A 14,921-nucleotide genomic window follows, 5' to 3' on the forward strand; every position below is an offset into this window, starting at 1 on the left:
TATGGGATGTGTTTCTTCGAAAAACAAACCAACTTGTTAGTCTTGTCTTGAAATATTCTCGCAAAAATAATCTTAAATCAAGATTAGAGACGTCAGACAACATCTTCTTTATGCAAGACGTGCTATTACGTCAGTTTCCAAAATAATGCTAAACGTCTTACTTCCAGTTAGTGCTTCTTAAAGCTGTTATCATGGTTAAGGTAAATGCTTTTTAATATCTGCAATGGCAAAAAGATGTAAAAAGAGCGCTTAATTTTATGTTTTCTTGGTCTCTTTTCTTTTGTATAAACATAATCGAGAAACACTTGCTAATGATCTCAGCTTAAACGATTTAATCAATATATAGTTTGCGCAAGGAGATTTCTTGATAAACTTCCATTAACCTCATTTTGCCGATATCTGTGCTAAATGTTTCAACAACGTTATGAAAGTAATGAAACAATCAAGAACAGAATAAAATTATTGGTTTTAAAAGCTTCCCTTACCTATAAAAGTTCATCGAAATTGCATTTTATCGAGCTTGGTGGGTAGGAGGCTTATCCTGACATCGTTAACAGCTTAAATTTTATTATTTTATTCTTGTTTTATTATTTGGCGTATGTATCGTAAAGCGTAACAGTTTTTGCCATAATAGTTTACTAAGTTCTTCAGTTTGTTTAGTTTCAGATCGTTTAAATTTCCTAATAACAACATTCGAAACACTGCTATATTCGAATCACAGCACACCAGGGAGCGAAGTAAGTAAAGCAGCAAGTTAACTATACAATTCAGCTCTAAATAGAATCGGCAAGCTGCTATGGATCACATTTCAAAGAAACTAGCTATCAATTATGGTGTTTTAGGTTGCGTCCAAAATGCGTTTGTCAAATGAAGTGCATAGGACTTCTTTCGACGTAGCATGATGGAGTGAAGGAGCTAAAGAAAAAAGAAAAAATGAAAAAGATTATCTAACAGAAAAATGTGTGAAACGCATCAAGATTTGACTACTTCTATGTATTCTACGTTTTTCCGCCCGAAGACATTTCTAGTTTTTGAATCGAGACTTGCGGAAACGATGCGAAGTGTGGCTCTTTGACAAGTTTATTGGTGATGGCATTGTCATTCATTTTTGGAAACCACACTACTGTATAATGAGGCAACTAAATATGTTTGTTGCATGTGTCCAAGTCTGTTTAGCCACAAGCAAAGCATAGTTTGTGCAAGAGAGTGCTGTAAACTCATGAAAAAGGGTTTGAAAGACGGTTAGACGTCACGCTACGTCATCACAACAGTCAATCGAAGGCAGGACGCCCTTCAATGTTTATCATAAAAACACAAAGTAACGATTTCTTTATTTCTACCAAATCCATCGTGCATTCGATCACAATTCGCCTTAAGCATAAATTTAACACGTACAATCGGACACGTAAAGCAGCTAAGGGTAGTTAACGCCAATCACATCGCCAAGCTCTAGGACAAAAAAACTATACACCAAATATATAACATTGATTGCGTTAACCCATAAAAATGGACCACCAGTAAGCAATGAACCATCATCAGCCTTCCTAACTGATATGTCAAGCCTTTTGTATTGTAGTATTATTTTTAAAATTCGTTGGGGTGAACATAAATTCATTTCTAAAAGCTCGTTTAGGGTTTAATTAAGAACACACCAGACTCGTGGCTTATCTGTAGTTATGTGGGCAATGTATTGTTCTACAATGTTATCCTTACCGGCTCTTGAAACACAACAATAGTGTAACCCTTTGAACGCCGAACTTTCTGGCCTTAGTTGGAAACCGATATATCATACTCCGATACTAAGGCATGCGTATGTAGGCAATATCGCCATATTTGGCATTCGCGTGGGTCCAACCTTACAACACTCTTACGTCGCTTTCGATTGTTCTCACAACGGAGCAATTGCCTCGGTTCAAACAATATAATCCAAAATTGTTAATATAATTACGTCATTTTAGGTTTAAAGTACGAGTCGCCACTGCTGGCAGTGGCGGGTTAAGGGGGTGGGTAGCTGGGCTGCAGCCAGGGGCCCCCGATTGTTTGGGCCCCATAATGCTTTGGAAAACAAGTAATTAAATGAGTTCAAATTATTATTATTAAAGTTAAACACTACGTCTCGTTTAACGTCTGGCATCTTCTTTTCTGGCAAAGGAGGTCATTGGTAAAATTTAAGCCATTGACCCCACCCGATCTCAATACACCCCCTGCCTGCTGGTATTGTTAAGAAAGTTTGAAAATTTTTATGGATGACCGATTTTAGAAAGCACATCCAAACAGTAATAGTATAAGAAATACAAAATAACTAGACAGACAAAAAAGACACTGAAATTTGTGCGCGTTGCAGCTTTGTCTATTGTCTATTGTCTATTTATTTCTACGCTTGGCAACATTTTTGGGAAGAAGCGCTCCCGAGCAGATTTGTTGCTTTTCCTTAGCCGATAGAGTTCTTTTTAAATTTCTTTAAATAAGTTTGCTGTAAAAAAATTCCCTTACTAAGTCAAAACAAAGTTATAGATGTTAGCAACAAAATTCAAGAATGCTGCTGTCTTTACTTTTTGGGCGTCGGATTTCATTCTGAATTTGAAAAAAATTTTTTTTTAATGCTGTTGTGAGTATATTTTACCGAGTACATACACGTATATACTTGGTCCTATATGTTGGTTGTACACAGTATGTTGGTATGGTCAGTTAGTCACATCAATCAACCAATGAAATATTTCCTCAGATATAGAAAAAATTCATGTTCTGAAGGTGTAATGAGAACTTCAAAAGGTAATTGCTATGATAGAAGTTGTAATCCTGAAATAGCCTGGATATTATAACGCTTTTGGTCATGTCGGTGCCTTGCAATTATATACCGGGCGTTGTCAGAAAGTTTGGCGCAACAAATCCGCAACTCGCCTTCTGGTTTTTCCCGCTATTGATGATGAATTAAAAAGCTAGAAACTGATCTTATTAAAAAAGATTTTCTTGTCTGAAGAGTTTGTCAGGGACAATTAAACTGACTTAACTGATTTTGTACTTCATAGGCAACAAGACGTCATACTTCATACGTGAACGTGAGTAAATCACGTCTTGCTGACACGTCAGAACTTAGAAGTTACGTACCTCTTGCAGTTTACAAGTATGAAGTTGTTTTATTATTGTTATTATCTTGTTTTGTTATTGTTTTATTATCTTAGTTGTTTCGATTATTTTGTATGAAGTTGGTTTCTATTTTCACAACAATTGCTTTAACTGCTCCGAAAGGTGTCTTGCAACTGAATAGTGCAAAGTTTTCATATCAAGCGGTTATCCTCACTTGTGCGATGATTGAAAAATGTTTAGCTCAACGATGCCTCCAAGCGGTACAACGAAAATATTTTTCAGCAAGTATTTGTGGGCAACTCAAAAAAAATATCAAAATTCAAGAATTACCTTTGGCTTAATGTTTTACTTTTTTACCTCTTTGTATCAAATCAATGATTTTTTACAGTAGATTCGGCACTTAACTGTATTTCCCGAATTAAGAAACCTTTTTCCAAAAAATCTTTCCATTTGGTGCATTATTATCAGTCTGCCTTTTCACTTGGGAATAATTTATGTTAATGCTTAACATAAAAATATACATCACTTTCAGTCACCAATGTAACACGTCACCGTCAGCGTAAGTTGATTTAGTCTTAATGGAATTTGTTCCTGTGGACATGAAACATGGCTGTATAAAAGTTTGTATTATTGGTATGTCTTTGTGCACTCGAAGCGCCTGGTATCGTGCCCTTCCCATTGCTATAGAAATTGGATTTGGATCCTAAAAATAGTGATTTTTGGTGGTGTCTATTTCCCGTCAATTTCGTAATGATTTCGTGCTTCGTCGTGCATTTTTTCTCATCTGGCTGGGAGTGATGCGTATGATGTACTTTTGGCTGAGTGTATTTCGTGCTTGCGCATTGCTTAAAACGATCCGAGTTTAAATGCGAGACACACAATCTCGAGTTTAGCACTATAAAGAACGTTTTGAGTTTGGTTACTTTCATATGTAGCATCTCTTCAGCATTTTAGCCGCCTGTGAGGTTGAGGTGGATCTGGCCCTGTACATGAGTATATTTGGGTTAATGAGTGAAATTGGATGTAACGCTGGAAATTAAATTTGTAAAAATTAACTTTTATTGATTTTGCGCTATCCGACCATTCACTAACTTGTTATCGTCTTGAAATGAAAAGTATATCTTTCATGATTTTCTTAATGGCGATTTTTGCATGTTTTTATAAAATTATATACTATTCAACTTTCCTACCAACTTCCAGTTCTCCATATTCCTTTTTTATGCTCTGCTCACATCGCTAATGAAATACCTAAAACCGATGTTACTCTTGGGATCATTTTGCAAAATGGCTTTCAGGGTAAAATCTGTAAAATAAAATCAGCTGAACAAACTTTAAAATGGTTGCGAAATCTTTGCTAGTCGCAAAGGCTTTACATTAACTGTGTCACTTTGGAATCGGTTGCAAACAAAATATTTGCACAAAATTTTGTTCATCCGCAAAGTGCCCATATAGGCCTTTTTAGATAGGTTTCTTCAAAAACCCGATTCAGGTACTAAATGCTTCAAAGTGCTGTTGTGCGATTAATTTAATCGTGACTTGTATATTATTACAGTTTTAGACAAATTTTATTTGAAAAACTTTCAAACAAATGATTTCTCAAAATGTAGAAGAATACGTAAGTCCCGCCTTCTATGGCCAGCTCCTATGGCCAGCTTCTATGGCCAGCTCCTATGGCCAGCTCCTATGGCCAGCTCCTATGGCCAACTTCTATGGCCAGCTTCTATGGCCAGCTTCTATGGCCAGCTTCCATGGCCAGCTTCTTTCTGTTACATTTATGTAATTCGCCGATTAATCTAGAGGTGGACTGATGATTGGGTGTAACTTACACCTACATATTAGGACGAGACGAAGAAGGCAAATATTTATAGGCCTATGCTTTTAATACGGTATTTGTTTTTAAATTTTACTTGACTTCAGCATTATAGTCATACATGTACCCATTGTACCGGGTTATTTCGAAGCAAAACTACTGCTGGTACGCCATTTTTCATAGTTTAAAACTAGGTGTTAGTATTCAGATTTCGCTTGAAGTCTAACAGTTAAGTATATAACCTAATATGATGTCTGGAATGAAATGAATAGTCAAAGTTTTAGAAAAGCTTTGCAAGTATGTTTAACACTTGCTTTACAGTTTACAGATATATTTCTTGTAGGGCAAGCTGTAAGTTTTTCTTTACGAAAACTCTGTAAAACGTTGCTCACGAACATAAATCGAGATTGCAATGAGTTGGTGAATCAAAAAGGGGAGATAAAATGTTGATGGCACTTTTTTGTGGTGTAAGTAAACACAGGAAAATCAACATGGCCTAAATTTACCATGACAAGTATAGTATATTACCTTATCCAACTACAATATATAAATGACTGAAACATCCCATCGAAATAGGGCAAAGTCAGTTAAGTTGGTAAATAATTTACCATTTTTACACCAACACATAAGTATTACAAAACAAACATATTATATTCTTATATCTTTGCATTTTTGCCTCGGTAATCTTCAGGGTGGAATCATGTTGTTTTCTCGCTCTTTTCACACGTGACCATGTGTGCCAGATCACGTGTTGCTTGGCGGGCGTTTTACCAATACACCAAATAGCTGACATACTAAAGCATGCAGGCCCTTTCGGTGACCCATCGTTCTTCATAAAGAACCTCATAAATATAAACGACACCGATTCACTCATCATGTACATAGCGGCTGATAAAACTTTGACAAATTTAAACTTTAAAGCCACATTCTTAAACGAGAACAAATTTGATAGAGGATAAGACCAGGACACATCATTGGGGCATAGTTACCAAGTTTTACAAAAAATCCATTTAATGTTTCTTTAAAAAAATGTGTATATATATTATGCATATACTATTTACTGTGCTGAGGGATTTAGTTGACTTCAAGATAGGACTATATATCACGCATTGTTAACCCTCGGAATGAGCTGTTCAATTATACAGGATGCATGGTACACTGTAACATCAATTGTTGACCCGTACAAAGCACAGTGAATATAATATCCCGTAACAATAGAACGGAAACAAAATGATTAAACCGAACGGAAGCAAGACACAGCGGAGATAGAATTCTGGTAGCGTTAGAAGAATTTATTTTCATGTTTTCCTTGTAACAACCGCATGCGTTTAGGATGATTAAGCTTTAGGCATGTTAATGGGACCGTGTTAGTATACCAAACTCAGAAATAATCCTATAGTAGATTATATACAAAGATATAGCATTGTAAAGATTAACATTTTAAAATAATTCCCATAAATAATGATGCTTTTGAGAGTTTGGTTTGTTTCAGAAAATAAGGTCTAATACTATCCATCCAATACTGATAATTTCTTGTAGCAATGGTTTTTGATACAAGTGCAGATGAAAATTAATTAATTCAGCATTAAAACTTAAGTAGAAACGTATTTTACTATATTGATCACACGCAACTAAAAATTTGTATTTTATTTTAGTTTTAACAGATATTTGCGTAATTGGTAGATATAAATTGTGTAAATGACTAAACACGCGTACTGCGTGTTGTTGGGAGTGCTTTTGGGTAAGTAAATTACGATTACTAAGACAATTACGATAAAAAATGTATTTATTTATTATTAAAAAAGTATCATGTAAACTGTAAAGCTTTGGTAATATTTTGATATTAGCTAAAACTTATAGAAGGGTGTTACGTTGCGTTTAGGTTTAACAATCCATGTTGCTGTTGCAACCTCATCCGAGTTAAAATCCAGAAATGCAGGTTCGGCTGCAGAAGATGAAAATAATGGGTAAGCAAATTATCTTTTCTCTATAGCGTCTGACATAATTGCTAAACGCAGCCACGTATAATAGTGGCCGATGAAATAGAATTATAGAAAAACTGCATTTTGTATTGGAATGCTTGTTAGTTTATATTTATAAATAATTATTTGTATTTATCTTACAATTTTACTGATTGGATTGACAACAAAAGCATCGGTCTTAGTATGGAAAAACCTGACCGAGTTAATTTTCTAAAATAGTAAAAAGTTAATTTTTTGTTAATTAGGAGGCCAAATCAGCCTTGTGCTAGTTTTCTTTTTGTGAATTTAAATTTTTCCTTGACCATGCCTTTTTGTAGTATGTTTTTCAAATGTTTAGAGCCATAAAGGCATAAAGGAAAATGCCACTTTGACATGAGATTCGCTATTATAGGCAGTGTTACCAAATTAAAATATATAAAATCTGAAAAACTACAAAAAGAGTAGCAAAAGGTTGGGAATTAATAATTCGAAACTAAAATTCCAGAGCCTGAGTAGTTACAAACATTTTAATTGCAGACGTTTCAAGTAATAACTGCACTCTTTTATCTACATATGCAAGGTCGCGTTTGCAATTAAAATGTAATAAAATTAATCGATCGATGACGTAGTTTGCGCATTATTTAAAACGATCGGAGTTTAAATCACACACAGTCTCGAATAACAGAATAAAATACGGTTGGATTTTGGTTGCTTTCCTGTATCCTGTATCGTAACCAGCATCTTAGCCGCCTGTGAGACTGAGGCTGCCAGACGCGCCCGTCAAGGAGTTAGGTTAACGGAGTTATAGAAAATATATTGGCAGCTTTAAACGTATCAAATTTCATTGAATACATTTCGAATACAGCAATCAATTGAATATTGTGGGATAACGCGTGACGTCTGCAAAGCACAGTATTATAGCCTACACGCCTGAAAACATTGTATATTAATAATATTATTATAAACAATTGCAACGTATGTGGCGAGGGTTATATCACTTTGTACTACTTATTTCCAAATGTGGTCACTGTTCATATGCTTATGCCTTATAGGCTAAAAAACTACATCGAAAATAAAAGCCTTTGAAATACAAATATGAAAGTTGAAAGTTTTTTCTTGACGTGAGCCTGCATGTCCTTCTTCTGTTCAAAAATCTTTACTTGCAGTAAAACGAAGAGTAAAACACTACATTTCTTCATTCTTGTCGAGCTGGTATTCGTCAAAAATTCTGCTACTTGAGACAGATCAATAAATGCGAACCCCATACGAAAAACATACCAAAATTTATGCTAAATCAACATAACTTAGTAGCCTAAGCCATGTACAAAAGCGAGTTCGTTCATACCCACAAATAAACTAACCTGCATACAGCTTAACGACAAGCAGCAACAACCTAACTGACAACTAGCAGGATAGAAATAACAAAAAGCAAAAACGGCAATAAAGTAAGGAGCGACAAGCTGACTTGGGGCGCATTACAACTTGCTCGCTATAACTTGCACAAAAACGTATGGTTTTGCAGTTTTGAAGGTTCAATTTCGACACCCATAACTTATTTGGGTAGCCCATAATTCACAGATTTAAACCTGGTTTGGCTTCAATTACTTCATCCTATGATTCACGCAGAACAACAAAAGTAAAACTAACTATCATAAATCTTCAAAAGTACAGATTGATTTAACAAACGAGGCTGGCCGCAACAATTAGCAGACTGGCATGTGCGCGTATGGTCACTATTTTTGCTTCTTTTTCGTATTTTGCTATGCTACTCAGAACGAATTCCAAAGTAAGGAAACTCACACAAAATTGTACACGTGTAGGCTACAGATAATTAATTACTACAACTTTTTAAAGTGAGGGGCAAGTCCAAAAACAAGTCGGCCTTAACCCTATCCATACCGGGCTCGCGACTTTACTATTTTCACTAGGTGTGGCCGACACTGCACACACATTTTCAATCGTTAATTACTCGAAAACTATACGTCGTAAACTGATCGGATTTTGACAGGTTAGTAGCAAAAACATCTGGCTTCCTGTATACATCATAATTGTAAAACTAAAGAAAGTGAATTTAGTGTAAATTAAGTATTTCTAAAAGTGATACATTTCGAGAAATTTTTCTTGTTACGCGCGCTCCCGCTATGCGGAAAACCAGCTGACCGCTAGAAGAGAACACAAGAGAATAGTTAGTCGAGTTAGTGGTGCGTAAATGAGTAAACGAAAACGATACACTTCAATGCGGAGAGGGAGCAAAATTATGAAAATATGACAATATCTCAAAAAATAAGAAAATCCAACTTTATAAAACGAACATGGACAGAAAGCTGAACATTTTTTAGGAAAAGTCACCAAATTTCAAGTTTCTAGAGCAAACAATGCAACTGTACGCAAAGTTATGCTGTGACTGTGCGCAGGAGAAGCCACACCTAGTGAAAATAGGGTTAAATCAAAGAGTAGTTGTCATTATGCATTGTAATTTTCTCATCACACTTTCCGCCGGACGCGACTTAAGCGACGTAAAATTTGACACATAATTTTAGAGGTAGTTACAAATAGTAATTACCAACCATGTCTGGGGAATCTGAAACTGCGATAGCAGTTTTAACTGAGCCCATTCTAAAATTTTCTCGTGACGTCACTGGTTGCAGCCTGCTGTCTTTGAGTAGCATCCTGCAATTGGTGACATCACGTGGTTACTGGTCGGTAGAGCACCCTGCTATGGGTGATGTCATGGATTCCTAGGTGCTGATTATATGAATTAGAGAGGCAGAGTGGTAATAAAAAAATGGGTGTTATTGTTGTATAGCAGCTTGCTGTTTTGAAATAGCACCCTGTTATTGTTTAATGTTCAGCAATATACAGGCTGCTGCTGGTGTTGTGTAACGTAATGAACAGCACATTGTGATTGCTCGAGTGTTACCCTGCTGTTGGTTGCTGCTCTATAATTTACAGACTGCTGTTGATGACGTAACACCAGGCTGCTCGTGGTGACGTAAGGAACAACAGACTGTGGTTCAGAGGTAGGGTCGTAGCCAAAAAAGCAGGAGCTATTATTGAATAGCGCCCTGCTGTTGGTTGCTGTTGAAAAATTGACAGCTTACTGACTGAGAGCACAAAAAGTGCTAACTTTGTTGAAAAAATCAACTGGTATTGATTACGTCACGAACAGCAGCCTAATGTTACGTTACCAAAAGCAGCCAGTCTATCAGTCACTCAGTAGCAAGCAAAAGCAGGGTGCTATTCAAAAATAGCTCCTGCTCTTTTGGTGACGATCCCACCTCTGAAACTGATTGTGGGAAACTGAACTAGGGGAAAACCCTACCCGGCGAAATAAAACGAGAAAAGGTTTAAACATTGGTAAACAACCAGACATGTGTAAAACACAGACGTGTGACGTGAAGTTTGTGGTGCTACATCAGGGGTGTCAAACTCAATCGCACCAGGGGCCAAAACTCAAAACTTATTTAACGCCGCGGGCCGAAAGGATAAAACTTGATTGAACGTTTTGTGACACGAGTACATGAATTGAAACTGGCAGCGAAACAACACCAAATTTTTGATGTTTTTGACGATTTTTGACTGGGCTATTTTTGATGATTTTTCTCTTACGTCAATATGTTTCATTCATCTCCTTGCAAAAGCATTAAAGAATTAACAAACAATAAAGAAAAAAGCAGCCCAGATTCCAAGCGTTAGAATAAATCTATTTATTCTATCGGGATTTATTCTATCGTATGGTGGGGCAACTGCTGTGCTGCTGTATTGTGCAATTTGTTATAATCTTGTTTCTTGTTTAAAAAAAGTAAGTTATGCTGTACAATGGTCTCACGGACCGGAAATAGTTCAATGTATAAAATAACATTGCGGGCCAAGTTTTATTGTAAAGCAGGCCGGGAGTTTGACACGTATGTGCTAGATGTATGTAGCGTGGTGCTACATGTATGTATGTATTGTATTTCGGGGCCCCGCGCTGCTTAGCAGTTAGCACCAAAAATAACAACTCATAAACTTTTGTTTTACGCTAACCAACGTGTTATTTCACAATTTGTTTGCAAAAGAGAATGTTGTTTCTAAAATATATCATAAAGTAAAGCTTTAATGAGAGCTGATGTGCAAACAGTTGATATTTGGATTTCGTTCACTAGTGTATTTTAGGGTGGGGGCCATTGGGTCAAGGCCCCCCTCATGAACCCAACTTTTTTGTCCGTACTTTTTTACCTTTTCTTTCTTTTTGCGATTACTTATCAGCTATAACCTTTAGGAAATCATACAAGTAGGTATATGGTGTTTTAAAATTGTTGTATGTATGGATTTACAAAATTGTTGTTTATAGCGTTTTAAAAGTGTAGGCTACACCATAAAATGGCATTAACATGAAAATACATTTTACATACAAAAAATGATTTCGTTTTGGGCGCATACATACATATACATACAAAAAATGATTTCGTTTTGGGCGCGATAGGCACTGGACAAAGATGGGAACTTTTGACGCAGCTTTAAGCTTTAAAGACTTTTGCCCCCACTCAACGCAATCCTAAATATGCCACAGTCTTCGTTATTATTATAATTATTATTCTATATTATTACTTGAAGTTATCATTATTTAAAATCGGCAAGGGGCCCCGCCATCAATTCTTGCATTGGGCCCCATGCTTGCTAAGGCCAGTCCTGATGATGGAAACATATTCTGTGTTTTTATTACAAATGCCACAGAGGCGTATAACATGCTGCCTAGGTAGAGGTAGGGTTTGCTTTTCAAGTGCTTTTGTAATTACTTTTAGTTTTTTGCTTTCTACTTAATCACTCACTTATTTATCTAACTCAGGGGTCAACAAACTATGGCCCGGAGATTAGTTTGTCCGTCCTGCCTCACTATGCCACAAATGAGTTTATTGTATTGAAGCCTATTAAACAAAGCAGTAATCCAGTCCACGATCGTCAGTTCTCATGCTTATCTGGCCCTTTGTGAAAGAAGTTTAGTGACGCTTGATCTAACTTATCTAGGATTGTGCAAAGTAGTCTAATTACTTTTCTCAAATATTTTAGAATACCTTTTCTGGAATCCAGAATTTTGAATTCTATTCGAGAATGGTTCTAAACCAATAATAATTTCACTTGTTTTTCATAAATAGCTGGCATGAAAGACTATATGAAAAGTTCTTTCAGGGAATTCTAGCTATTATTTGTCATTGTCTTAACCAAAAATGTAGAAGAAAAAGTAAGATACTCGCTTGAGTTGTTATTAAATAATAACTTGTTTTTCCCAAAAATTGAAGGTAGTTGTGGGGTCTTCAAATGGTTTGAAAAAATATTAGTTAGAATAATTGACAAAATTGACAAAATTGACAAATTTATCGTGTTTCCTAAAATTCATGCTAGGACAATATAACTTATACTATTTTTTGTTTAATTCAGTCAACTTTAAATTTTAGTATTTTGTCCACTTCACCGTGGAAAAAAACGGTATGTTTTACGTTTGCTTAACTTCGTCCTTTCACTCTCTCACCTGCTACAATATAAATTGTATACATGTGTGTAGAGTAGTAACCATTGCATTCACTGAAACTGAGTATATTAATCATGTACAAAAAGATTGTCAACTAGTTTTAAAAACTATACAATGTAATTTTGTTTAAAGAGTATATTAATTTCGCAATAGGTGATAGTAGTATGTTACATCATTTCAGGTAAAAGTCTAATTAATTCACAATTGTGTCAGTCATAATTTGGCATTACCAACTCTAGTTTAAATACATTATTTTCACAAATGCTATAAACTTTACTTGCAGCATTGTATAATGTATACAATTCTTCACTGTTCAAGACTATACATAATCACGATATTTTATGAGCTTATTTATAGTGCGGCTCGGTCTACTTCACTTCACCCTAGGATTGTTCTTTAACTTTTCCTCGGGCGGTTTCTCACCCGGTACATTATTTTGATCATCACTACTAGAAGGGCTATATTCCTTCTCAGACATTTTATCATCACGATTATATTGCTTCCGGAATGAGGAATTGCGTGTTATTTCAACTCCTTTCTAATTTCGGACTGTTATCTCCTTTTTGTTTTCACTGACCATGTTGTGTGGACTTGGGTTGTAGGTAAGGATGAAACAAAAACGTAATTACCCCGGCTCACTGAGGTCAGGTAAAAGCCAATAAGACTTGCACGAATTCAAGTACCCGTGATGACGTCACACGATGTCAATTATGCGTAAAACAACGCGTCGTTTGTACAATGAATGCAGTTATTGAGCAGCAACATTAAGCAGTACCTGCTTTCAACTATATAAAGGACGGAAACTTGCCTATTTCAACTGCAAATTCTTAACTTTTCCGGAATTTTTAACACAAGTTGTTAGAGGGACAGAAAATTTTGTTTAACTTAATCACTGAGCTTGTAATAAATAAACACTTTAATCGTTTTAATATTTAGTTAGTTTATGTTAATAACCTGTAAGTAAGTCAAACAGCATGTTAATGATAGGACGTTATGTTAGGAGAATGGATATGCAAAAATTTGATTTTAATCATTTTGGGTTTAATTGAAGTTAGATTTAGTCTGGAAGGAAGATTTTGGTTAGGCTTAGGTTACTATGTTATAACATTCAGATTAAGTTAGCAAAAATAGCTATTACGTAATTGGAGCGGAAACCATCAACTTACATTATCAACTTAAGCACAGCCCCGCAGAACAGAATGCAAACACTTCACCATTGAAGAAGTTTGGTCTTCCCTCGGCTAATTTTGCATTGGCATAAATTGCATATGCTCATTGTGTTGTCAGTTACACCAACCATGAAATACGACCAAATTGGCTGAACTGGTAAAAACATGCTAGACATAGCCATTTGGCTATAAGTTTCTGTGCTGTGCTCTAGAAAGCAACAGTGTGACACGTGTAACTAACGTTGTATGTTGACTGAAATCGAAACTGAAAAAAATTGACCTTCTGTATTGCGCAATGCATTTGACGTAATAACAGATTGTTTGTCATCATTATATCTAATGCGTAAACAATCAGGTTTGGGTATGAACGTGCATGTGTGAAGATGCTTGTTCTTTTCACATATAACTTGTGTAGGAGTTTACAACAAAATTACGCATATGCAAGTTTGATTCAAACTCGAGTGGTCCAGAATTTACTGGACAGACGTGAGAATAATTAAACTGAAACGTTGATAACTTAAAGACTTGGTATGAATAATAAAATACCCGTCAAATACGAGTATTAGAAATTATTGCCATACCTGGGTGAGTACACGGTCTTGGATTCAACCCGAAACATCCCTAGTTGTAAGTTTTTGACATTTTGTTGCTTTCCTAACTCTTTGCTAGCACTTTGTCATCCACTTTAAACTCTTGAAGTAATTGCTTTCATCCTCTGGTCAGTGTACAGTTTCCTTTTCATCTTGTTGTCCCAGTCGCTGCATGAACCATGAAACCCAATCATGAATCTTCTTATCCAAAAGATTTGGATCAGGTCCTAGCTCTCTGGTAACTTTGTCTTCTTCTCTCATTTAAACACTGTACAGAACAATGTGGCTCCTGTTATAACTTGTGACGTTAACCAGTGAGCTGTCAAGAACTTGTTGATCTTTAGCTTCCAGTTCTCTTTCTCCAGTTGTGTAATACGAATTGATGTCACCAGTGTGTTGTTCTGTTTTTCACCTCTATGTTTGCTTGAGGCCACAGTGGTGTAGCTTTCACATGACTAATACCATACTCCATCAAGAAATTCTTAAATTTCCAAAACACATTGTGTTTCATTATCTGTCCGCAACAAAATTGGATTCCCGAATCTTGCAACAGTGGTATCAAGTTTTCAATTGCTTTTGACCTGGTACATGTTTTCATCACAGCAATCTCATAGATTCTATTGTACTAGTGGACAATCACTAGAAACGGTCCCAGGATATCAACAGCGCAATCTTGCTATGGTCCACTCGGTGGCAATATTCTAGCTATTGGGTTTGGTTTGCTAACTCTGCTTGTCATTCGGCCACCATGACATTTCTGTCTGTGTTCTTCTGATCAGTAATCAATTTTGGTCA

The 14,921-nt window shown here is 35.9% G+C and overlaps 1 protein-coding gene across 3 annotated transcripts in view; it reads left to right on the forward strand.

Annotated features, from left to right (window-relative positions):
• The first annotated feature begins 6,550 nt into the window (after positions 1 to 6,550).
• LOC143462236 (uncharacterized) overlaps positions 6,551 to 14,921 on the forward strand; it is a 61,308-nt gene continuing 52,937 nt past the window's right edge. For all 3 annotated transcript variants that reach the window (XM_076960310.1, XM_076960311.1, XM_076960314.1), the window contains exons 1-2: positions 6,551 to 6,638; positions 6,780 to 6,864. In XM_076960310.1, the coding sequence (XP_076816425.1) occupies positions 6,596 to 6,638; positions 6,780 to 6,864 (128 nt within the window). In that variant the 5' untranslated portion in view covers positions 6,551 to 6,595. The remainder of the gene's footprint in view (positions 6,639 to 6,779; positions 6,865 to 14,921) is intronic.

The sequence above is a fragment of the Clavelina lepadiformis genome, chromosome 6 (genome assembly GCF_947623445.1).
Source record: "Clavelina lepadiformis chromosome 6, kaClaLepa1.1, whole genome shotgun sequence".
NCBI lineage: Eukaryota > Metazoa > Chordata > Ascidiacea > Aplousobranchia > Clavelinidae > Clavelina > Clavelina lepadiformis.